The sequence below is a fragment of the Myotis brandtii genome, unplaced genomic scaffold, assembly GCF_000412655.1.
Source record: "Myotis brandtii unplaced genomic scaffold, ASM41265v1 scaffold212, whole genome shotgun sequence".
Classification (NCBI taxonomy): Eukaryota; Metazoa; Chordata; class Mammalia; order Chiroptera; family Vespertilionidae; genus Myotis; species Myotis brandtii.
Genome location: NW_005357931.1, coordinates 861,079 through 884,285, shown reverse-complemented (window position 1 = coordinate 884,285; position 23,207 = coordinate 861,079). Strand labels below are relative to the sequence as shown.

At 52.8% G+C, this 23,207-nt stretch overlaps 1 protein-coding gene across 1 annotated transcript in view; it reads right to left on the bottom strand.

Moving 5' to 3' along the window:
• Positions 1 to 12,396: 12,396 nt before the first annotated feature.
• The window catches only part of ST8SIA5 (ST8 alpha-N-acetyl-neuraminide alpha-2,8-sialyltransferase 5), a gene marked incomplete at its 5' end in the record, with an annotated part of 42,193 nt that continues 31,382 nt past the window's right edge, over positions 12,397 to 23,207 (bottom strand). Inside the window, 4 exons of the mRNA XM_005865740.2 lie at positions 12,397 to 14,297; positions 15,449 to 15,541; positions 16,309 to 16,421; positions 19,918 to 20,062. Of these exons, the coding sequence (XP_005865802.2) occupies positions 13,829 to 14,297; positions 15,449 to 15,541; positions 16,309 to 16,421; positions 19,918 to 20,062 (820 nt within the window). The remainder of the gene's footprint in view (positions 14,298 to 15,448; positions 15,542 to 16,308; positions 16,422 to 19,917; positions 20,063 to 23,207) is intronic.

The window sequence follows — 23,207 nt, the reverse complement described above, 5'->3', positions numbered from 1 at the left end:
CCCACCTGAGCACACTCCCCAAACCCTTTTGTTTCCTGCTGACCTTCATATTCGGGTCCACGTCCCCTTCTCTGACTGGCAGACTCCAAAGCGCAATCCAAGACCTGGTCACTGGTCATTCTGTAAAACCCGCCTCCCATTTGCTCTGACCTGGCTCCTGGCACACAGCTCACTGTTTTGTAATCCCTTCTGTACCTGGCTCACCGAGCAAGCAGGCCTGTGGCTGTGACACTTGCTGGGTAGGGGTGAGCCTTCCTGTGACACTGGGTAAAATCTCGCATGCACCCCTGACTTCGCTGATCGCCATAAGGTCCCTCTAAGTGGCAAACACTGTCTCATGTCAGCAGCTAGGACTGCGGAGTCTGCGTGGCGGCCCACATCCAGTGAGTGTGAAACTCCGGCTTTTCCGTCCTCTCTCCAGCCAGGCTGAGCTGCCGCCTTAGGAGGGGCTGCCACCTTCTGTCTTGCTCACCTCCTCCCTCTCTTAGGAGCTGATCTAACCAGCCCCACTGCAGGGTTGGGCCTCATGGATGGGTAAGGCCCAGTCTTCCATGGACACCTCTGCAGGTTTGCTCCCAGGCTTCCCTCCGACCCTGTGCCCTGAAGAGGGCCATGGCCCTTCCTTGGGTAGACAGTCCCCAATCCCACCTCAGCTTCTGCCCAGCAGTGCGCCCTACAGACTCCTACTGCCAAGGAGGCCACCCTCACCAAAGAAAAATCCCTTCTTATTTTTATTGTTACTATTTTTAATCCTCACCCAAGGATATGTTTTTATTGATTTTAGAGAGAGAGAGGAAGGGAGAGAGAAACATTGATGTGAAAGAGAAACATTAATCAGAGATCAAACCCGATACCTGGGTATATGCCCTCACTGGGAATGGAACCTGAGACCTTTTGGTGTATAGAATGATGCTCCAACCGACTGAGCCACACCAGCCAGTGTGAAAATCCCTTCTTACATGACCTCTGGCGGACACATCCCTACCAGCAGGACTCCATGGGAACTTTCCCAACTCAGCTGACTCTGCAACTCCGGCCCCTTGAGCTTCCCCAGGCAAGAGGGGGCGCCAGCGCTCAGTGTCCCAACTACATGCTCTCTGGGTGGCTCCATGGAAGCCCCTCCCACTAAGCCTGGGGTTGGAGAGGCAGCAATGAGCACCCCCTTCACCCCTCTACCTTAAGGCTGGTTCTTTACATTGGACTTGCTTCCCCACAACTTGACCCCTGCCTGGCACATGGTTACCCCTTCCTCACCCTTCAGCTGTCACCTCCATTGTCACTGCCCCAGGGGAATGCTCTTCTGGACTCAACCTCAGGTCAGCCACACGTGTGTGCTCCTTTCGGTCTATAATTAAACATTGAGCCGTGACATGTTTTTATTACCTCTGTTCCTCTGGCCAGACTCTATGTCCCGTGAATGCAGAGGTAGCATGTGTATTCACAAAAAGTAGCCTGGCCCAAAGTAGGGGCTCAAGAAATACTTGTAGAGAAGAGGACATATAGACAATGGAATATCACAGTAATGAACAAAAAAAGAAATCTTGCCATTTGTGACAACATGGATAGACCTAGAGGATACTATGCTAAGTGAAATAAGTCAGGCAGAGAAAGCCAAATACCACATGGTTTCACTGAAATGTGGAATCTAAAAACAAAACAAACAACAAAAACAGATTCATAGAAACAGAGACCAAAGGGATGCCAGAAGGGAGGGGGTGGAGGGATGGGGGAAAGGGGGAAAGGGAATATATAGTCTATAATATTGTGATAAGTTTACACGGTGACATGAGATCACTAAAATTAGTGAGGTGATCACTTTGTAGGGTCTAAAAGTGTCAAATTACTATATTGTGCACCTGAAACAAATACTGTATAACTAATATAATATTGTATACCAACTATACTTAAATTTAAAAATAAATACTTGTTGAATGAAATGACAAGTGGTGAGCATCTGATAAGTGTTTATTAAGTAAATAAACGGGCTACATTAAACTCCTGTCCCTCTGCTCATTGAGTAATTCATTCAAAAATAGGTATTGAAGTCCTACTTCTATGGCCCTCAGCCCTTTTTCTTACTATGACAGACTAGAATACAGAGCCCAGGTCCCAGGCTGACCCTGGAATGATATCCTTAGGCTCCACAGTTGCTCACTCGAGTGTTTGGCATTTTATGAACTGTAATAAGGAAATGTTTAAAGGCCTTGTATCTGGCACTGAAATTCCTGGGGGCAGAAGGTAAGCTGAGCTCCAGGCTCAGCAGGAGACCAAGGGCACAGAGAATGCTGAAGCTGCTCCCAAGAGAAAGTGCAGAACTGTGATCTCCACTGAGCCGGTGCTGGGGAGCTGAGGACTGGGAGGCGAAGGAGGGAGAGGACGAGGAGGAGGCAGCGATGGGCTGAGGCTGGGGCCGCATGGCATGTCCAAGTTGGGAGGTTGACCAGTGGATGGGCAGTCCAAGGATGTGTGACCCGGGGACTCACCATGTTCCTGCTGGGGCTGCCCGTTTGGAAGTGGTTTCCATGTCTTTCCCATCTCCTCTCACACACTCTGGCCCACATCCTAAGATCATTCATATCAAAGGGCTGCTGAGGCAGGGGGATCATGAAAACGTCCCTGGGAATTTGCAGAAATCACAGGGAAGGCTTTGGACTTCCCCAAACTGCAGATACAAGGAAGCTAAGCCATCTCATCTACATCTCCTGGGCCAGGCAGGCCCCAGCCACGGGCAGTTTGTGCATGAATTCAAATTCAAAAATATAGTCCTACTTTAAATAGGAGGTTGGCATTGAAAGAACTTTTTAAAAAAGGATAATTAATGCTCAGATGCCTTTGATGCGATTCTGGACATAAGAGAGGCAGGACTGCAAGCTGGGGTGGGTGGGGGTGGGGGGCTGTTTCCAGGTGGGAGCACATCCCAAGCCCCAGTTGCTCTGCAGCCTCCAGCCCTCAGGAACCAGCGGCCCTTCCTCCTCCCATGGCAGCCTGTGGTCCTCGGTCATGTCCTCCTGCTCCCGTGTACTGACAATTCAGCGCTCCCCCCAGCTTGGTCTGGATCTGGTCCCTGAGCCCTTCCATGAGCTCACCTGTACCTCTGCTTTGATTGCCACCCCTGCCCAGAGTGGCTGTGCATGCTTCCCAAGACCAGGCACCTCCCAGTGACTGTGCTGTCTGTGTCAGGCCTCCTGTCCAGCCCAGTCCCCCAACACGTACACACACACAGCCACAGCCAGAGCCCTTCTAGATGAATCATTTGCCTGGTTTTATTGGGTGGAAATTGAGGGCTTTTCAAACACAGTGACAGATACAAAGGACCCTGATTATGTTCCGAGGCATAAGTCACAGCCGACACTTCGAATCACTCAAGGACCACACACAAGCTGGGGTTATGCTGCAGGAGTTGGTAGGAGCCCCTGCTCCCAGGACAACATTTGCATAAAAACAAATAATGCTGCAGCCCCTCCAGACGCCTGGGAGGGCACAGAGCATTCCTCTCCAGGGCGGGGGAGGAGCAAGTCCACAGGGCAGAGGATTTTAAAGCATCGCTGCTGTTCCACGCCCAGGTCGAGTGTCTCCACATCCCAGCGAACGAACAGCATCTGCCTTTCTCATCTCCAATGCAAATGGCTGCGTGGGACACAGCGCGGTGTGGTGCGGGGCAGATGAGGCTGAGGAGCACGTGAAGGTGTGAAGGTCACGTCCATGTGGCCACTTTCTCTATAACATAGGAGGCCGCTCAGGGATGAATTGGTGCCACCACCTCTCAGGGACAAACTCCGCTGGCTGCCTTCACCTGAACCCCAAGGCAGGGAACTAACATCAAGCCTGGCTGAAGCCACGTGAGGGCAGTGGGCACATGGCTGCAGCCCCCACCACCACCACCACCCTCACCCTGTTCCTCTGCTGACCTCACCGTCTGTCCCGGCTTCATTTTGGGGAGTGAGGTGGCAGGAGATTGACTCCTCTGTGCCATTGACAACCCATTGTATGCCCATTGAGTTAAAGGTTAGTTTTTTAAAAAAAAAAATACATATACATCTATTTCATAGCTCTTTGAAGAAGAGTATGGCTTTCTGAATGGGGGTGTAGACAGGTCCAGAAAGAGAATCTGTAAGCCACCAAGCCTAGCTGCACCCCTACAATGTGTGTGCAGAGTGTGGGAGTCCCAGGGAGAAACAGCTATCCCCCAAAGCAACCTTGAGTGGAGGAGCTTGCTTAGAAGCCAGAGTGGGGGCCAAGGGTCCTGCTAGCTCCCTGGGGGCAGGCAGGAGCTGTGGCTTGGGACCCACCAGCCTCTCCCACACGGCCACAGCACCAGGGGGCTGGCACCACAAGCCGAATGCCAACTCCCTCCACAGCCCCGCATTGCTCAGGCCTGTGGCCTCCAGGGACTCTCCAGTCGTCTGCCTACCTTCCCACTCCCCCACCCCCAGGAAGGGCCACCCCATGCTGCTGGCTCTGGGTGCCCTGGGTGCCCAGGGTTTGGGAACTAGAGAGAAATGAATACCAAACAGGCCCCTCCACACAGACGCTGGGCAGGGCCTGAGGCCTGGACCAGACTCCAGATCAGCCTAACACCACAGGGAAGAAAGCAGAAGGGCCACGGGAGCTACAGCAGGACAAGGCCACCTCCCCCTGCCCCTTGGGATCCTGGGCACAACACCAGCACTCCATCGCCAGCCCCATGTGACCTGGGCACACCCCTGTCATGGTTCTGGGCCTGTCACCCTCTCCTCAGGAATACAGGGAGGCCCCGTGAGAAAGGGGGTGGCGAAGGCGTTTAAAAAGTAGAAGGTCTTAGCCAGTTTGGCTCAGTGGATAGAGCGTCGTCCTGCAGACTGAAGGGTCCCAGGTTCGATTCCAGTCAAGGACCTGTACCTTGGTTGCAGGCTCCATCCCTGGCCCTGGTTGGGGTGCATGTGGGAGGCAGCCGATCAATGCCTCTCTCATATGGATGTTTCTCTCTCTGTCTCTCCCCCTCCATTCCACTCTCTCTAAAAATTAATGGAAAAATATCCTCAGGTTAGGATTTAAGAAAAAAAAAGTAGAAATGTTCATTTATGGTGAGCATGTCAAACTCGTAGTCGGCGGGTGCAAGTTTGACATGCTTGATCTATGGGAACAAAAAAAAAGTCATATTCTTCAATTCACAAATGAACCCAGGCCCGAGTCACTGCAGAGCCAGCTCTGGCCCCAGCGGAGGTCCTGACCCCCCCTCCCACATGCAACAAGGACACGGGTGGAAGCAGAGGCAGAAGGAGGCTGCCCTGGCTACGGCCACAGACTGTGGACCGGGGACCACACTGCAGGCTGCCCTGCAGGGAAGGTGCAGAGCGTGTCTCCCCCCTCCTCTCCCTCTGTCTTGGGGGAGGGTAGCAGAGAGCATGGCAATGTCAGAGGGAACATGTAAGTCCCAAAGAGTTTGCACCATGGATAATGGCCTGCTTCACCTACCCGAACTTCAAGGTGATGGAGGGCTAAGCTCTTAAGCACCAAGATTGCTATGAATGTGTTGTAAGTGTTTGGGGACGGAAATAATTATAAAGTGGACTATAATAAAGGCTCCTTTCCCTTCTGAGCCGCAGTGTGCTGAACCATGTTGGAGGGTTTTCCTGTCTTGGCCTGATGTGGACATCTCAGGGTGAACAGATCTGAAATGCTTTGCTGCCCTTGCGGTGATTATGGCATACTTGCCCCTCCCTGAACTATTTGCCCCTCCACTAGGCGGCCTCAGATCACTTGGGAGTTTCTGAGATGCCGAGTTGTGGTCTTTTCTATGCCATTGCTATCCAGCGACTAGCTGCCACCTCTGCTATATCTAGCACCTCTTGCCACTCTCTTCGTCTGCTTGATCATGAGACACCAGAACCAAGGTCACTGGAACTGAAGCAAAGATTAAAGCGGACGCCATGAGGGATTTGCTGTTAGCAAAACGTCTGGTCTTTGATGCAGAGCTTTATAGCGTGGATTCAGGGGCTCCAGATTAATTTTCCTTCAGAGTCCCCGGTTCCCTGCGGGCTGAGCGAGCCTGCAGGATCCGTGGTCCTGGGAAGCGAGGTGTGCTTGGACTTCATTTCAATAAAACAGCAGTCATTTCCTCCTCTTACAACTTTGCGGCTGAATGCGGATCTTGGGCTGCCACAGGGATAGGGTTCACACTGGGACCACACTGCTGGGCATCTTCCGAGGGAGGGGGAGACTCGCCTCCAGTTGGAGGGAGGAGAGATCGAGGCAGAAAGCAGGGACTAACCAGCTGGTTTCACCTCTGAGCCTTTTCCAAAGGAAGGTGGGAAAGGCGGGGAGAGCACGATGCCAGTGGGTGTGAACCCCAGCCCGTGTCTGTGGGACCCACGTTTCCTCATCACCGCCTTCCACATTTGCTTTCCATGGTGGGGAGCGGGCAGAGCGCTGGGCCGGGCTTTGACCCCAGTGGGCAGGACCCCTGATGATTCTATTGTGCACACAAGGTTGAGAACCACAGTTCTAGAGCAAATAAAACGTTAACCCCAAAGCTGAGCAAGTCATTTAGTTGAAGGAAATAAGTTACTTGGTTGCCAAGGGAACCATCCCCCAACTGGAAAGCGTGCCCATCACTGATTTCTGGCTTTTGTGCCAAGAGCTATGTTGTGGTAGTATATCTTTCTCTCTCTTTTTCTTTCTTTATTATTATTATTATTTTTTAATGAAAAGACTACGCAGGGGAAATATCTAAAGACTTAGAAAAGATGGGCAGGGCTGCCTCTCAGGACACTGGCTGCCAGGACAGCTGAGCCCAGCTGGCGAAGCGAGACCAGGTCTGCTCTGACCCTCAGCAAAGGTGCCTGAGTGCCAGAAGCCAGGGCCCCACTGAGGACCCAGAACAACTGCTTCAGGCAAAAACAAAAGCATAATCCTATTACAGGGGCACCGAGAACAGTCCACGTCACTTGAGAACAGCCCATATCTAAGTGATTCTGCAGGAAACAAGCCAGCCACAAAAGGACAGATACTGTGTGATTCCACTTATAAGAGGAACCTAGAGGGGTCAAAGCACAGAGACAGAAAGCAGACGGTGGTTACTGGGGCTGGGGTAGAGGGGAATGGGGACTTGTCTTTTAAGAGGTGTCCAGTTTTGGTTTTGCAAAATGAAAAGCGTTCTGAATATGGGATGCACAACACTCTGAAAATACTGATCACTACTGACTGCACACTTTAAAATGATTAATTTTTAAGATGGTAAATTTATGTGATGTGTGTTTTACCACAATTAAAAATGAGGTACACACACACATACACACACACACACACACACACACACACACACACACACACACACACACACACACACACACACACACACACACACACACACACACACACACACACACACACACACACACACACACACATAAAATCTCCGATAGTGTTATGGCCAAAACAGATTTCATAAATGTTAGAGATCCCTGAGCAGTTACTTTTCATTGCTAGTTTAATAGCGGGCTGTATATTATGTTTATATTTCTAGAAAACGCAGAAGTTGGGCTGTGTGCCAGATTCTTGTTTGCTCTCTTTTCCTCACTTAAGACTGCAGTCTGAATGTCAAACCACACACCAGCCCGCACCTACCAGCAGCAGAGCATCCTCTAGCGCCAGGACCACCTGGGATGTCATACAAGCTGATTCCCCGGCATCACCCCCACCTCCCCAGGCTCTGAGTACAGGGGTGGGGGTTTAACAAGCACCAGGGGTTTCCATACAGGCGACCTACAGGCCACCCTTGGAAGTACACACTGCGTTCTCAGGACACCTTACAGGATGTGCAACCTCCACAGGACAACAGAAGGCGCGCCCAGCCACCGGCACAGCCCTAGCTTGGCCTCGCCTGACCCTGCACCACAGCAGCCTCCTTGAGGAGGGTGCCCTGGTGGCAGGGAGAGGCAGGGTGAGTGCTGAGCTCAGAGCAGCACCATCCCCTCCTGCCAAGGACAGAGCCTCTGCAGCAGACATTTGCAAAGCTCAGCTCAGCTGTCTCAGGCTACTCGTTTTGGCGACGCTATTGATAAATCCCTCATTACCAGCCTGTACCTCAGCACAGCGATATAAGATCCTGACAAATCTATATGGTTTTGAGGAGGGAAGAAAAAGAAAAAGAAAGAAAGAAATGCCTTTCCCTGCTTTAGTTTAAACTAGAGAAAGAGGGTTGGTTAGCAGGCAAGAAGCAGATGAGCAGGATTATAATGGAAACAAAGAGGGGAGCTGAGACTGCGTGATGAGCCCACAAGCCACCACATCACAGATGTCCCGGCCTCCTGGGCCCCGAGCTCCGAGGACAGACGGGGGTGTCTACGCAGCTCAGTGCTTCCCACATAGATGGTACTAGGCAAAAAACAATCAACAGGGGCTCGCCTAAGCTGACAATTTCGAAGGGCATTACTCAGTTTATTAACTGGGTCTCCTGACCCCTGGAGCCCACTAGGTAACCAGAGGCCCCATTGCTGTAGTAAACACCCGGCTCTGTGCCAGTGCAAGGGCACCAAGATGGGCCAAATTGGGAGGCTTTCCCTAGGGAAGGACAGACCCTGGGCCAAGGACACAGGATGCCCATGCCATGTGCTATGAGGATGTCCTAACAGAAGTCAGTGATGGTTGGGGCAGAAGCACAGAGGGGAGGACGCAGGGACCACAACATAACATCATCTGCAAAAGTGATAAAGGAGAGGACAGAGGGAGGCGGGGTGTGGGCCAATCCAGGCATTTCCAACAGCTATACAAAGCACAGCACCTGGAGGAGTACTAGCGGGGTAGGGAGCGGTGGCAGGAGGGTCTCTGGGAAGGGAGTGAGCCACCTGGGAACACGCCCTGCAAGTCTGGGTAAGGAATCTGGACTATATGGTACAGGCAGGCAATGGACTCCACCAAAGGTATTTCCAGAAGGTAATTCTCTGGAAGCAGAAGATCGGTGAGATGGGCCTGCGTTTAGGGCAGAAGGAATGCAAGTAGGAAATAAATTCAAGGGCTATTTATGAGTCAGAATTGACTTGATTTGGAAAACAACTAGACACAGGTGGTGAAGGAGAAGGAAGAGCAAAGGGTGACCCAGGTTTGAGGTAGAGTGGCCATCGGTGCGGTAGAGCCATTCACTGAGGGATGACTGGGGAAGGGAGAAGAGAGAGGGAACCTGTGCTCACTGGTGTCTAGTTTGTGCCGGCACCATGCTAGGCATCATGCAACACTATTTCACTTGACCCTTGCCACGGTTGAAGCTAGTGACCTGGCCTCGTTCATCTGAACTTCCAGGGGCTTCAGCAGCTCCTCCAAAGTCACCCAGCTAGTAAATGGTAGAAGGTGATGTGGGGTCACAATTGTCCATTTAACTACACCAGTTGAGGACATATTGAGCTTTAGATGCCATGCAGGTACAGACATTCAGGAAGCCATGGTGAGCATGTTTCTGATGCTCAGAGAGAGGACCAACCTGCAGGGAAGGGGGTTAAGATGCAAGCACAGAAGAGACGTGAGGCTGTGAACAGATGAGATTTCTGAAGGAATGTTCCCAAAAGGAGAAGAAAGCCCTGAAGTGGCATCACAGACGATGAATCACAAAGGGGCCTGAGTAGGAGCATTTAGGGAGACAGGAGGCAAGTCGGGGGTGGAGGGAGGGTGGTCTGTGAGGAAACAAAGGAGGAGAAAACTCAAGGACCAGAGGCCACGCCTGTCACATGTCACATGGATGACGACAATGAGACCTGAGAAGCAGTCCTTGCTTCGGCAATTATCATCTTTCTCCCGCCAACCTTCAGAATTCAGGATGGACTTGGGCATGTCCTTCTCTCTTGATAACTGTCCACAAGCCGGGATATGCCAGCACTTAGCACAGCTCTTGTGTGTGCATGTAGGACTCTTGGTTCAGTGTCTGGACACATCCACCAGACCGCCACCTCCAGGATGGCAGGGGGTATGTTGTGCTCATCACTACCATAGTTCCCCAGCACCTGGCACAATGCCTGGCACAAAGTGAGTGCTCAATAAATATCGGTTGAATACCTGGCTGAAGCCAGTTCTGTGCTTGCCCTCAATTGTCAGAAAGCACTGTCCCTGCCTCCTCCCCACGCCCTTACAAAGTCAAGGGCGCCAGGCTCTCTGCAGCCCCAGGTGACAAGCGGGCAGAGTTGCCGTGACAGCATTGCTCAGAGGCCGCATCTGACCTTGAGCCACCTTCCTTTCGGCTTGGCTAGGCACCAAGTCATTTACTTGTTTTTGCTGCCTTTCAACCCTGGGGCAGTGGATTTAGCACAAAGGAAGCTATGATTTTGTTTTGTCTGCGGAGCATCAATTTGCCCTAAATAAGAATGTAACTGGTAGTCTATACCGCAGGGTGGGAGAGGGACAAGGTTGAGAGGAACATGGTGGGGGTTCCGAGTCTATGCCCAGGTGTCTCTGAGCCTTTGAAAAACGTTTTTCCTACAAATACTGGCTGCAGGAGAAAGAGCATGACCTGGAAGGCAGGAAATGGGGTGAATCCCAGTTGAGGCACTAGCTGGCCATGTGGCCTTGGGCAAGTCACTCACCATGGTGTCATTTAATGTGTACCCTTCCTGGTCATCTCTGCTCACCTGCAAAATGTGGAGATGGCCTCAGCTCGCCTCCAGTGCCAGAGGGAGGGTGTGTGGAGGGAGGCCCCTATAAGCACAGACTGTCTTCCAGACCCAGGACAGCCTCTCAGAGCACGTGACCCTAGAGCAGGGTCCAGTATGTGCAGTGACATCTGGATCAGGATCCCTCTGGATGGGAAGTGGCTAAGGTCGAGGTTTGGAGCGCAGACTTTGGGGTTCTGCAGACCTGGGTGCAGTTTCCTCCACTGGGTGCCTGACCATGGGCCAGTCACTGAATTGTTTTTGAGCCTTGGTCTCCTCATCTTTCTAATGGGAATCTTCTAACCTAAGGGGGTCCTGTGATGCCTATAGGAAATCATGCAAATTAAGTGTTCAGTCTTGGGCCTGAGAATGAGCACAGTAAATCTTAGATGGTACAATCATAAATATTTATGGCTTAGACCTCATACATCATGAATGTCTCAAAAAAAATTAGAGATTATAGAGACCCTAGAGATCAAAGCCTCTAGTTGTTTATGAGGACACTGAGACCATAAGGGAGAGGAAGAGACTTGCCTTGAAACCTATGGGCAGGAATAGGGCCATGAGCCATGAAACGCAGCTCCTCCATGGGGTGACTCCTCATGCTCCATCCCTGGCTCCTACAAGGGCCATGGCTGGGACGACACCAGCTCCCCACACCCTCAGTGTGAGAACCCTGGTGTGTGGCTCCCCCAGGCTCCAGCTCCCCAACACTACCCCTCCTGGAACATGCTTCAGGTGGAGGGTCTGTCCACAGCAGGCATCGGTAGAGCCCCAGGCCTGACTTGACCCAGGTCACCTCTCCATTCTGGGCCTGTTTCCTTAAGTGGGACGTTATGATCATTAAGAGCCTCCAGTTCCAGCACGCCATGGCTTCCAGAACGGGGCTCAAGGAACCACAGACACGTGGCTGGAAACCTCAGGTCACCAGAATCTTTCCCAGAAGCTCCTTCCTTGGGAGACACAGGCAGAACCTAAGAAAGCATAGCCATGCGCTGTCCTTGTGCAGTTTTCCCCGTTTACCAAGGACTCGGGCCTACCTTGCCTCCTTGGCTACGTCCCTGCTGTGCCGAAAAGCAGACGGAGCCGCAGAGCAGCCTGAAGCTTTCTCAGAGCTCAGAACGAAGGGGGAAGGTCAGCATCTAGAACAGCGTGTGCATGGAACACACGCTCTGTACGACCCACCAACACGAAGCACAGGCCAAGGCTGAGAGCCCTGGACTGAGCCTGGAGGTCAGGACAGCACCTGCACTTGCCTGTCTCCTGCTGGCTGGGCCTGTTGCTCTGCTGTAAATGAGATGATCAGATGAAAGGCCCTGCTCCCAGCTGTGCTCCCACAGCTCCTCCCCCTCCTCTTCAGGGCACCCAGCAGGTGGGACTGGGATTTGCTTATGGTCTCCCTCCAGCCCCAGAGTCAGAGATACCGCCTATAAAGGCAAGCCTCGGATACTGGATACTGAGAGAGATACAACAGCAATAAACGTAAATCGTAATCTTTTTTGTTGGTGGAGGGTCTTGCCTTCAATTTGTAAAAAATACAACATCTTTCCCTGTCTGGTTTGGTTCAGTGGATAGAGCATCAGCCTGCGGACTGAAGGGTCCCGTGTTTGATTCCGGTCAAGGGCACATGCCTGGGTTGCAGGCTCGGTCCCCAGTAGGGGGTGTGCAGGAGGCAGCCAATCAATGATTCTCTGTCATCATTGATGTTTCTCTCTCTCTCCCTTCCTCTCCGAAATCAATAAAAATATATTTTTTAAAAAAACACAACATATATGAAGTGCAATAAAATGAGATGTGTCCATATTCATCATTATGTCCAAGCCCAAGCCCAGATCAAAACAGAACAAGCTATGGGCATGTTTACAGAATGGAGGGAAGAAAAGGAGAGAAGGAAGGAGGAGGAAAGGGAGGGAGGGAGAAAGGAGAGAAGGGGGGGAGGGAGAAAAAAGAAAGGGAGGGAGGAGGCTGAAGTCCCTCCCCCCAGGACTAACATTCTAAGATTCTACAAAACTAAGTTCTAAGGCAATTTATCAACAGTGTCCATCCGGCACGGCCGAGTTAGTGGTGGAAACATCACGCCGGAAGCAAAGGGAATGAATTTCAGCTGTGAAGTGACCTGTTGATCCCTCTCAGCTAGACACAGCTAACTTCCCCCAGTGCAGGCCCTGCGGGCACATGTGTGCGTGGGCTGCCTGGCTGGCCACGTGGGTGGTCCTGCCTGTGCAGATCCCTCGGTGATGCTGGTGTCCGGGGCCATGATGGGCTTCCTGCCGCCCAGCTCACCGTTTACTCGGTTCATAACCGAGCCTTACGGTTCCTGTTCAGGAACACGACATAGCGGCGTTGTGCAGTATTCAGGAACATAAAGAGGAACGGGTCTTATAAATAACTCCTGGTTAAAACAGAGCTGGAAATAAGGAGCCAGAAGAGGAAGCAAATCACTGAGCGCTTATGAGGCGGTAACATTGGCTTGAAAACCTTAGTGCAAATGGCTGGTCTGGTTTATGTTCTTCTCATCAAAAGATCAGATGCAGGATTGAACCCGGAGGCACCAAGACTGTGTGTGTGAAGATATGTATGAAACGGTGTGGCTCTCCTCAGCTGATGGGGTCTCTGCGAAGATCCTTACACAGGCCTCGCATTAGCTTTCACTGGTCACTTAATGGGCTCGGTCAGTAGGTGTAACCTTGGCTGATAAGTCTCTGGACCCCTCTGGGCCACTCTGTCTTCACAGGAAGGTCTGGTGGCTGAGCTGGCTGCTAAGCTCTGAGATTCTAGACAGCAAATCAGGGCTGAGGCCTTGGAATACAACTCAGGAGCCCAAAAGTCTGAATTAAATCTTGCCGTCTCTCTTCCATTCTCCATGGGGCCTTCCTTTAGCTGTGACAAGGCCAATACAGTGTGCTCTCTTTCTTGGATGCTAACATTGAGTGGAAATGTGCTTTATTCACGGGCAATCCCCAGCAGCATGCCACCGTGGGCCGGGCAGAGACACGGGGCCCAGACCAAGTCCCTGGATGCCCAGCACAGACCTGACTCTGCCCCGAACCCCACCCCTGTCTCCGGGCCCACGGGTGGGTCCCAAGCATGAAGCTGAACTACCAGGTAGTGACAGACAGCCTTCCAGCCAGACCTTCGCCCTGCCCTGCCCAGCGCAGAAGGGAAAGGAGGAGCAAGGGTCTGGGGGCCGGGCAGGCAGGGCAGCCAGCAAGCCCTCAGCAGCAGCTGCAGGTGCCCGTGTGCACGCGGAGGATGCCGCGGCTGTGCAGGTGCAGGAAGTTGAAGATCTCGGAGGGCATGGCGTGAAAGCCGGGGCGGGGCTTGACGTTGTCATAGTAGTGGTGAGTGATGTAGAGGCCCGCAGGGTTCATGGGGAAGGCCCAGAAGCCGAACAGGTGCACCTCCTCGCAGAGCTCCAGCGCGGCCGTGGCCAGGATGAGGCCGGTGCTGATGCGCTTGGCGCGCACGCCCAGGCTGAGCCAGTAGCGCGACACGTTGACCAGGTACTGCGGGTGGAAGTAGTAGACGGCCTGCGGCGCCTGGAAGTCGTCCAGCACGTACTTGACGCGGATGGACACGTCGGTGTTGCGCGTGTTGTAGAAGGCGGGCAGCAGCACGGACGCGTTCTCGTAGCCCTGCAGCACGCGGTAGAAGGGCCGCCGCCACTTCTCCAGCTTGTGGAACCTGGGTGGGCGCAAGCGAGAGGGTCAGCCACTGCGCCCTGAGCCCCTGGCCCCCAGGCCCCGGGGCCCCCAAGCCCCGCGCCCTTGCTTCTCCAGCCCTGCACCCTCGGGTCTTTCCAAAGGAGGGAGGGACTCTCGGGCCATCCCTGCCTCCTTTCATCTCAGTCACCTCAGCGAGGAATGCCTAGGCGTCCCCAGGACAGGTGTGTGTTTGTAAGTGAGTGCAGGAGAGGACAGTCGGGGCCCAAAGGGACAAATACCTAGTGTGTGGCTGCCAGGGGAAGGCAGTGCTGCACTCACATGGCCGGGGTGAGCTCAGTGGGATGGTGAGGGAGTGGAGGCCTTCCCTGGAGCCCTCGGGGCATTCACCTGTGGCTTCCCTAAGATCCCTAATGGATCTCAAACCAGCTGCTGATCTCTCTGCCTGCCCCTCTCCCCACACCAGCAGCCTCTCACTTATCTTTCCTTTACATTAAACAGCCCTCAGGTTGGCTCATCTCACAGGTGTCAAATGCTCCTTCACTCTGCTGACTGTCCCTGTTCCTGGGCCTCTGACCCAATTTAACAACTTCCCCTCCTTACCCTTCATCTGACCTGGATGGTGTGACTATGAAACAGAGGTGGAGTTTTAACACATGAACCTCTTCCCCTGAGGCCTCCCAGATAGATCCCCGGAGGGAGCCAGGTGGGGAGGAGATCTTTGCAGGAGGCTCCTCCCCAGTGTGACCTGGACATACTGCACAGGGAGTCGCCCTCCCCTCACAGACTGGGAGCTCTGACCCAGCACTAGGTGAGGACAGTCTAGACCAGCACTGTCCAAAAGAAATATAATGCAGGCCACATATATACTAGTAATTTTAAATGTTCTAGAAAGCACATTTAAACAGGGAGAAAATGGGTGCAATTAATTTTTATAATATATTTTATTTAACCTGATATACTCAAAAGGCTATCGTTTCAACATATAATCGATATAAAGATTTCATGAGATAGGGGCCATCCTCTTTTTCACGTTACATCTTGGAAAGGGGGGTGGTGACACTCACAGATGGCACATCCCACTCTGGTCTGGCCACACTTCAGTGCCAGTTGCCACATGTGACCAGTGGCTACCATACTGGACCCCACAGGTCTAGAAAGAGGGCCACTGACCTCTCTGTGATGATGCTGGGGTTCACGGTGACCACGTCCGTCTTCACCCCCACATCCATGGTGTACTTCTCTGAGATGGGGGGTAGGTTGCACCTGTGGAAGAGACGAGGCAGCCCGATGGCCTGTGGTCAGTCATTCCCGATGGAGCGGGGAGTGGGCAAGGGCAGGGGGCGGGGGAGGGATGATCACGTGAGAGAAGGATGCGGAGGCAGCCAACTGGGTGGAATCTTTGTGGCCTGGGAATGGAGGGGCCCATTCAACCATTTCCCCCACCAACCCTGAGCAGCCCAATAACTGAATCTACAATCCGAGAGCCCACTGCAGCCTCAGCCCAGGTCTCTGCTTTAATCTCTCATTTTCAGCCCATCTTCGTTATCCAGACTAAAGATGTAAGTGAGGGTCCCCAAGATAAGAGGGGCTCTACATAAGGAAGAAGAAATATAAGGACCAGTCTCTACCTTAGGCAAAGCCAGGGTGAAGTTCAAATTGGTGTTAGATACAAAGCTACCCTGGTTCCAAGCTTTGCTTCTGGAAGAGTAGAACACAACCAGGAAGGTGGCCACCCAGAGGCCTCACCGACCGATCTGCCTGGGGCCCCATTGAGTCCTGAGTCTCTTCACATCTGTTATGCCATTTGCTTCCATTATGCAGATGTGGAGACTGAGGCTCTGAGAGGTTCCACCATGTGCCCAAAGGGGACAGCACTAGAGAGAATTGACAACCTGGAGCATGAGGGTCTACAGGGGTGGGGAGTGGGGGATTAACCATGTAAAGGGCAGCATTGGGGGGGAGGGCAACCACGGGGAAGGGAGAGGGGTGGGGGCAGAAGTGGCAGGTGCAGACCAGGATGGTGCTTTTACCGGAAGACGAAGTCGGCGCTGTTGATCTCCCTCCCGCAGCGGCTGTTCTTGAGGATGCCTCCGTTGCCCACCACTGCGCACTTCTTAAACTGGGACCGGTAGTAGGGCATGTCCTGGGGAGACAGGTCACAGCCTTCATCGGGTGCTCTCACCTCCGCACCCCCCTCCACCTCTACTCCTCCTGGACCTATGAGGCAGCCTTGTAGGGAATGTTAGAGAAAAGGGGTTATTCCACTTTGCAGGTGAGAAAAGAGGTCAGGTTTGTCCTCAGTTCCACAGGCAACTACAAATGGGCTGGGGCCAGAAGCCAGGTCTCCATGGCCATTTTCAATAAGCCCCGGGGTGTGCTAGGTTTCCGGCACGCAGAGAGGACAGCCCTGCTGGCCTTCGGTTTCCCCATGTTTGGAGGATCAGCTTTTCACAGCCGCTAGTGCACATATTTTAATGATGAATGCAGATGTTCTGGGGATGGCGGCAGCAGAAATGAGGGCAGGGCCACCCTGGGACCAGAGCCCTAAACCTCAGCCCTTTCAGCTCAGGGCGAGATGCAGAGCCGCCCTCTGTCCACGAGGAGGACACAGGCCTGGGACAGAAAGGTCATATAGGCTGGGACAGATGCCAGGACTTGGCAGCAGCGGGGATAGGAGACGAGGTGAGCAAGCAAGGCCACCTCAGGGGAACAGTTAGAGGCTGGCACACCCAGGGAACCTAGGACTTACCCTGAGTGAGGATGACAGTCACAGGAGCACTGGAAGTGAGCATCTCACAGCGCTTTGACCTGGTCACACCTCAACTGGAGGTTACCTTGGTCTGGGTACTGGCTGCCCACAAAGGCACTCTCGGCATGCCCTCCAGGGGGCCACGGGAAAATTGGCAGGAAAAAGCAAATACTGGCCTGACACTTAAGAGACCTGCTTCTGTCATATTCCCTCATGGGCCACGTGAAGCAGGTGCCACAGGGCAGGCACACAGACCTGGAGGCAAGGGCAGGGTGACCAAACATCCCAGCTGCCAGGACTGGCAGACTTTGCCAGGGATGCAGGATTTACATTTGGTCAAACTGGCAAAGTCTGGGCAAACCAGGATTGGGCCCCCTCATCATAAGCCCAAAATTCAATCTTGGTTTTGCCCTATAATGAGGTAAGGGCAAGTTTTTTGAGCTCCCAGTGTTTTGGTTTTGTAAATTTTATGCAATGTGTTATAAATTAAAATGTTGTAATTTGTGTACTTCGTTGCTGCTCAATATGATATAAAGCAGGGCTTCTCGCCTTGGCGCTGTCATGCCTTGTTGTTGGGGTTAACCTGTACACTGCAGCATCCCTGGCTTCACCCCACTAATGCCAAGAGTGCCCCCGAGTCATGACAACCAAAAATGTCTCCAGGCATTGCCAAATGTCCCCAAACCGCCCCCTGTGGAGAATCACTGGTGTCAATGAAAAGCCTACCAGTGCAGGGCCCCGGCCCAGAGGGGTCTCGGCAAGGGGACCGGGTTGTTATTGGATGGCCCGAAGGTCCCCTCCATCTCGGACAGCAGGAGGCTGCTGGGCAGCTGTCCTCCCAGCACACACCAGCTGGCCAGCCTGCAGGAGAGCGGCCCCGTCAGCACCTTGGGCTTCCGTTGGGACCAACTTCCAGGCAGGCGTCCTGGAAAAATCACACTACAACAGGCTCATCGGGATGCGGCTAAACCTAAGGAGATGCGGCACGTCTGTGGGAGACTGTCCTTCCTCGTGGCCCATTCTCCCTGGAGGGACAGGCCCAGGGGGCCAAGGTGGGGAAACAAGGGTGTCTCATGACCAGTGGGGGAAACGGCATTGTTTGATTTTTACCAGAGAAACAGAAAACACCAATCCTCTTTGGAGAGACCATGGAAGGCTTTTTTATGTTGTATGTCAGTGTTTCCCAAACTTCTGTAAATCAAAAACTACCTGAGTTCCTGGGCTCCTTCCCAGAACCACGGAACCAGAATCTTCAGGGTGGAGGTAGGAGGCAAGAAGCTCTATTTTTTACAAACTCAAAGAGATATGCACTTTTAGGAAGTGTGGGAAATACTTCTGTGTCACGTGCTCTAGTTCAGGGGGTCACAGATTACAGCCCCGCAGGCCACATCTGACCTATCACCTACTTCTGCATGGCCTACAATCTAAAAATGGATTTTATATTTTGTAATAGTTGGAGAAAAATCCAAAGAAAAATATTTTGTGACATGTAAAAAGTATATAAACAAATGTCAGCGTTTAAGAGGAACTGAAGAGCTATTGGAGCAGGGCCACGCTCACTGGTGTATTCACAGCCAGGCGGCTTTGTGCAAGGACGAAGGTGAGTAGCTGTGAGAGAGACCAGATGGCCTGCAGAGCCTAAAATATTTATTTTCTGGCCCTTTCCAAAGAACCTTTGCCAATCCCTTCTCTAATTCCTGGGCCTCAGCAGCCCATGCCCATGGCCCTCCTTGGACCCATATGTCATAACCGAGCTGTGTGTCACCCACTGGCATTACCTGTGTGAGATGCAAGTTCACCTGCTGTCAACCTCATGTTCCAGGCCTTGCAAGACCCACCTCGCCAAGATGGCTCACACCCCATGTCCTCCAGCACTGTGACCTGAGAAAGGACGTCTGGCACCTCCAGCTCCTCCCGGTGCCCCCACAAGGCCCAGTCTTACCAGGACACCCTGCCCGAGTAACAGAAAGCAGAGAAGCCCTGGGCTCTCTTTCATCAGCACTCAGCTCAGGCCCTCGGACGTCATCCAGAAAGACCTGAACACACCCCAACCAGTTTTTCTACAAACTGGGCTCAAGTCCTGCCCGGAGCCCAGCACTCTCCAGGAGGTGCTCATGTCCCATGGAGCCTTCCTCCTCTCGGTGGTTACCCTCAGAATCAGCTGAAAACACAGGCAGGCTCGGGGCCCCTTCTCTGAGAGTCTGAGGCGGCAGTCAGGCCAGAAGTGAGTGCATGTACCTAAGCCGCAGTGACCTGAGCAGTTCGCACACATGGATCCTCCCCTGTGGTCCCCATGACCAGGGAGCCACGGTGCTGGCCCTGGACGGATGGCCACCCCCAGATCTCTTGCATGTGAAATGAAAAAATAAACGTGTATCTTCTTTAAGACTCTGATATTTTAGATTTTCTGTTATAAGCAGCCAAACCCATTCCAGTCCAAACCCCATGTTACAGATGGGCAGACCGAGTCTTTGAAAAACAAAACGACCACCTAAGGTCATCCAATACAGACCCCTCTTTCAGTGCCGTGCTTTGCATTGGTTGATTTCTTGTGCACGCACAGCCTTCGCATGGAGGTTTTTGCTCTTGTGCCTCCCCTGGGTGGAGGACAAATGCTTATCTTCAGGATGTCCTCTACCAGCAATGCAACAGCCAAAATTTTATAACCACATTCTTGCCAGAAGTCACCCAAATAATAGCCAGTTGTCATTCATCATGCCAGACAGAACCCCAGAAGACATTCTACTGAGCCTCAGAGCATGGCCAACCAGGGCCAGGACTGGGTGCAGAGGGCACAGCAGAGCACTGCCAAGCCACTAGGCATGGCTACAGAGGGCCCGGCTAGATCGGCTCCACTGCCCCGCCCAGACCGCCCTGCCCAAAGCAGCACCTTGGGAAACATGCGGAAGATCTCCTGGTTGATGTGGTAGATGCCGCTGGTGTCCACCTCGTACTTGAGCTTTGTCCCCAGGGGCGTGTTCTTCTGGGTGGTGAAGAGGAAGGAGGGGGCGTTGCAGCATCTGGACAGAGTGGACCTGCGGGCAGGAGACAGACGGGAGACAATGATGACACGAGACAGAGCAGAGCCTCTTGAAGAACAGAGGCATCAGGACATGGAGGCCCCTCGGGGAGGCCAGGGAGCCCCACTTTCTCCCACCTCCCCCTTCCCACCGCACAGCTTTCCATACTCCTCCCAATGCCTGGGCCTTCGGGTGGGAGCCAGGTTTCTTTCTGTCCCCACTGACCACATTGGCCTCCAAGGGTCCCACCTGCTTCCTCGTCCGCCTCCTCCCTCCCCACTTGAATGACAGCCCCCAATGTCAGGGACCTGCTTCTCCGGATCCCACATGTCAATCACACAGGTGCTTGACAACCAGGTGCCTGCCAATTGTGGGACAAATCATTCCTCATCTGAGCTTCCATTAAGGTCTGCTAAGCTTTCTGCTACTTCCTGGAAACAGGCCAATGGACATGGAAACTGAGTCCTCATGGAAACCCGGGGATGCAGAGCCCTTCCTCAGGCCCTCGGCCCCTGTATCAGACTCTAGACAAGGCATGTTCCCTGTAGGATGGGGCCCAAAAGCCAAGACACACAGTCAACAGAAATGTACTATTTCAATCATTTAGAAAGTGGTTTAGGAATGGGGGGGGGGGCGGTCAGAAATTGGGGACGGTGAGTTGATACTGGATGACATCCTGCAGAATGGATCTGGCTGCCAAAACAAGTTTCCAGGAGTTCATTATTTAATTTTTAAAATAATTAGAACCTGTGGTTTTTCACTCACAAAAACACTCAGATATGAGCTCCCAGAAGGGTGGACACTGAGACGAGGTAAGCAGGCTTAAAACACCCTCGGAGGGAGAATGTGGCTGCTGAGGCCAGCCTGGGAGTCAGCCAGCCACAGAGCCTGGTACTTCTCTTCCCTGTGGCTGGCATCCTACCGGCGGGGCATTCTCCCAGGCCTGCTGGTGAGGCCTGGTGCTGGGTCAGATCCTAGGCACACTCTGCTCCCCCTGCCCTGGCTGCAGAGGGGCCAGGCTTGACAAAGGATGCAAATTGCTACCCACTCCATTAGGGACTGTGGGCCCTGGAGGACATGCTTTCTCCTAAAGCAGCAGGAGTGGGCTGGGTCCACCTGGCCTTCTTCCCCTGACACTGGCTCTAGGCCAGCCGTGGGCAAACTATGGCCCGCGCCGGATCCGGCCCATTTGAAATGAATAAAACTAAAAAAAAAAAAAAGACCGTACCCTTTTATGTAATGATGTTTACTTTGAATTTATATTAGTTCACACAAACACTCCATCCATGCTTTTGTTCCGGCCCTCCGGTCCAGTTTAAGAACCCATTGTGGCCCTCGAGTCAAAAAGTTTGCCCACCCCTGCTCTAGGCACAGTCACATCCGGTGCCCAGGCAGCCACAGGAGGAACGGAACACCTTCTCCATGGAACCCGGATGATGACCATTAACTAAAATGGAGGAGGAGCTCTCTGGAAAGTTCACACCCAAGGTCCCGGATGGACACTTGGCTTGCCAACCTGGTGTCAAAAAGCCTGGGTTCTAGTTTCTGCTCGGCCCCCACCAGTTGTGGGGCTTTGGGCAGGTCTCTTGCCCTCGCTGGGCTTCAATTAATTTCCTTATCTGTACAATACAGGGCTGGCTCTTCTGACCCTCTGTAATTCCATGACTCCAGGTTGCCAAAGCCAGGAAGGTTATACAAATACTTGTTATGACTTTATTCTTGCAGACACTTCACTGGGGAGTTCAGCTGGCTCCTGGTTATGGAGACCATTCTTTCCTGTGGAGGGTTGGGTTTCAGAATGCGACTGAGGCTTCCCCAAGGGAAGGCCAGAGGCCTGGCCAGGCAGGGGCCATGGGTCAGCATGACAAACCCGCATCTGGGCTGTTTATTTTTGTTGGTCCGGAAACTCGATCTTATCAGTCCACTGGGGAGTACCCCATTGCAGGAGACTAACTCATGCTCACCAAACTCACAAGTGCCTGATGTGTAAACCAGAATGCCAGTGTGTTTACTTTGTAAGCAGTAGGGTGAGGGAAGGCCTCCATTACAGGATTCCTTTTCTGTAGCTAGAATGCTCATGCCTGTCTTCTAGTATACTCACCCTACTCTCCCCCCCCCACCACACCCCACACCCCTACCCTGCACACACACACCTCATTTTACCAGATTCCTGTGAACCTGAATTGAGAATCTTATTATTGTTCCATGAGCTTGTAATAAGAGCAAAGGGAAACGATGACTGGCCTTGAAGGTTTTTCCTTTTAAAGCATGGCCTGACCTGATGTCATCCCCGCTTCCCACACCTGAAACCACCCCCCACTCCCATCTCAGAAGGGTCTCAGTTACCCCAGGGCTTATGATCTGTAAGCCCTCAGAGTCTCTCCCCCACAAGCCGCTGGCTGATCCCTCCCAAAAAGCCCTACGCCTCTCTCTGTTTTCCTCCTGCCACATTATCTTCCTGGTGCTTATTATTATTATTATTATTATTTCTTTATATTGTGAATCCCACTGATGAGGCTTCTGTCCACTCAGCCTGGACAGCATCCTTGTGCATCTCCCTGACCTGGCCACTCCCTCAGGGCTCTCGAGCCGCACCCACCCTGAGGGGTTATCTGCCTGTCCAGTCCCCACAGTAATCTCTCTTTCTACGGGTGGATTGGGCAGCACGTAAAGCCAGACCTTGGACCTCCCCCCTTCTTCCTTTACTTGTCTCAAGTTCACGTTCTACTTCTATAGTAGGTGATTCTCAAAGGCTGGAGAACTTTAAGCTCCGGGAGCTTATGATCTATAAATTTTGGTTAGAGAGCCGTGAGAAAATCACCTACAGCAGCACTCAAGCATTCAGGATAGGCTATAACAGCGGTCGCCAACTGGTGGTCCATGAGGTCCAAAAGGTTGGCGACCGCTGAGCTATAAGAACTCAAGAGCTCGGAGGAGGGGATGCTGGGCTGGAGGTGAGGAGCGGAACGGGGTGGGGCCATGAATGGTGCTTAATGTGCCTTAACGCATAGGCCTGCTAGAGACCTGAAAATCACTTCATCTCGGTGAGTCTCAGTGAACCTCGGCTTTACTGGAGACGACACCACTGACTTTGCAGGGATGCTGCAGGGTGAGAATGGAGGACAGCACCCAGCAGGTGCCGCCTAAGCCTGCGTGCTGA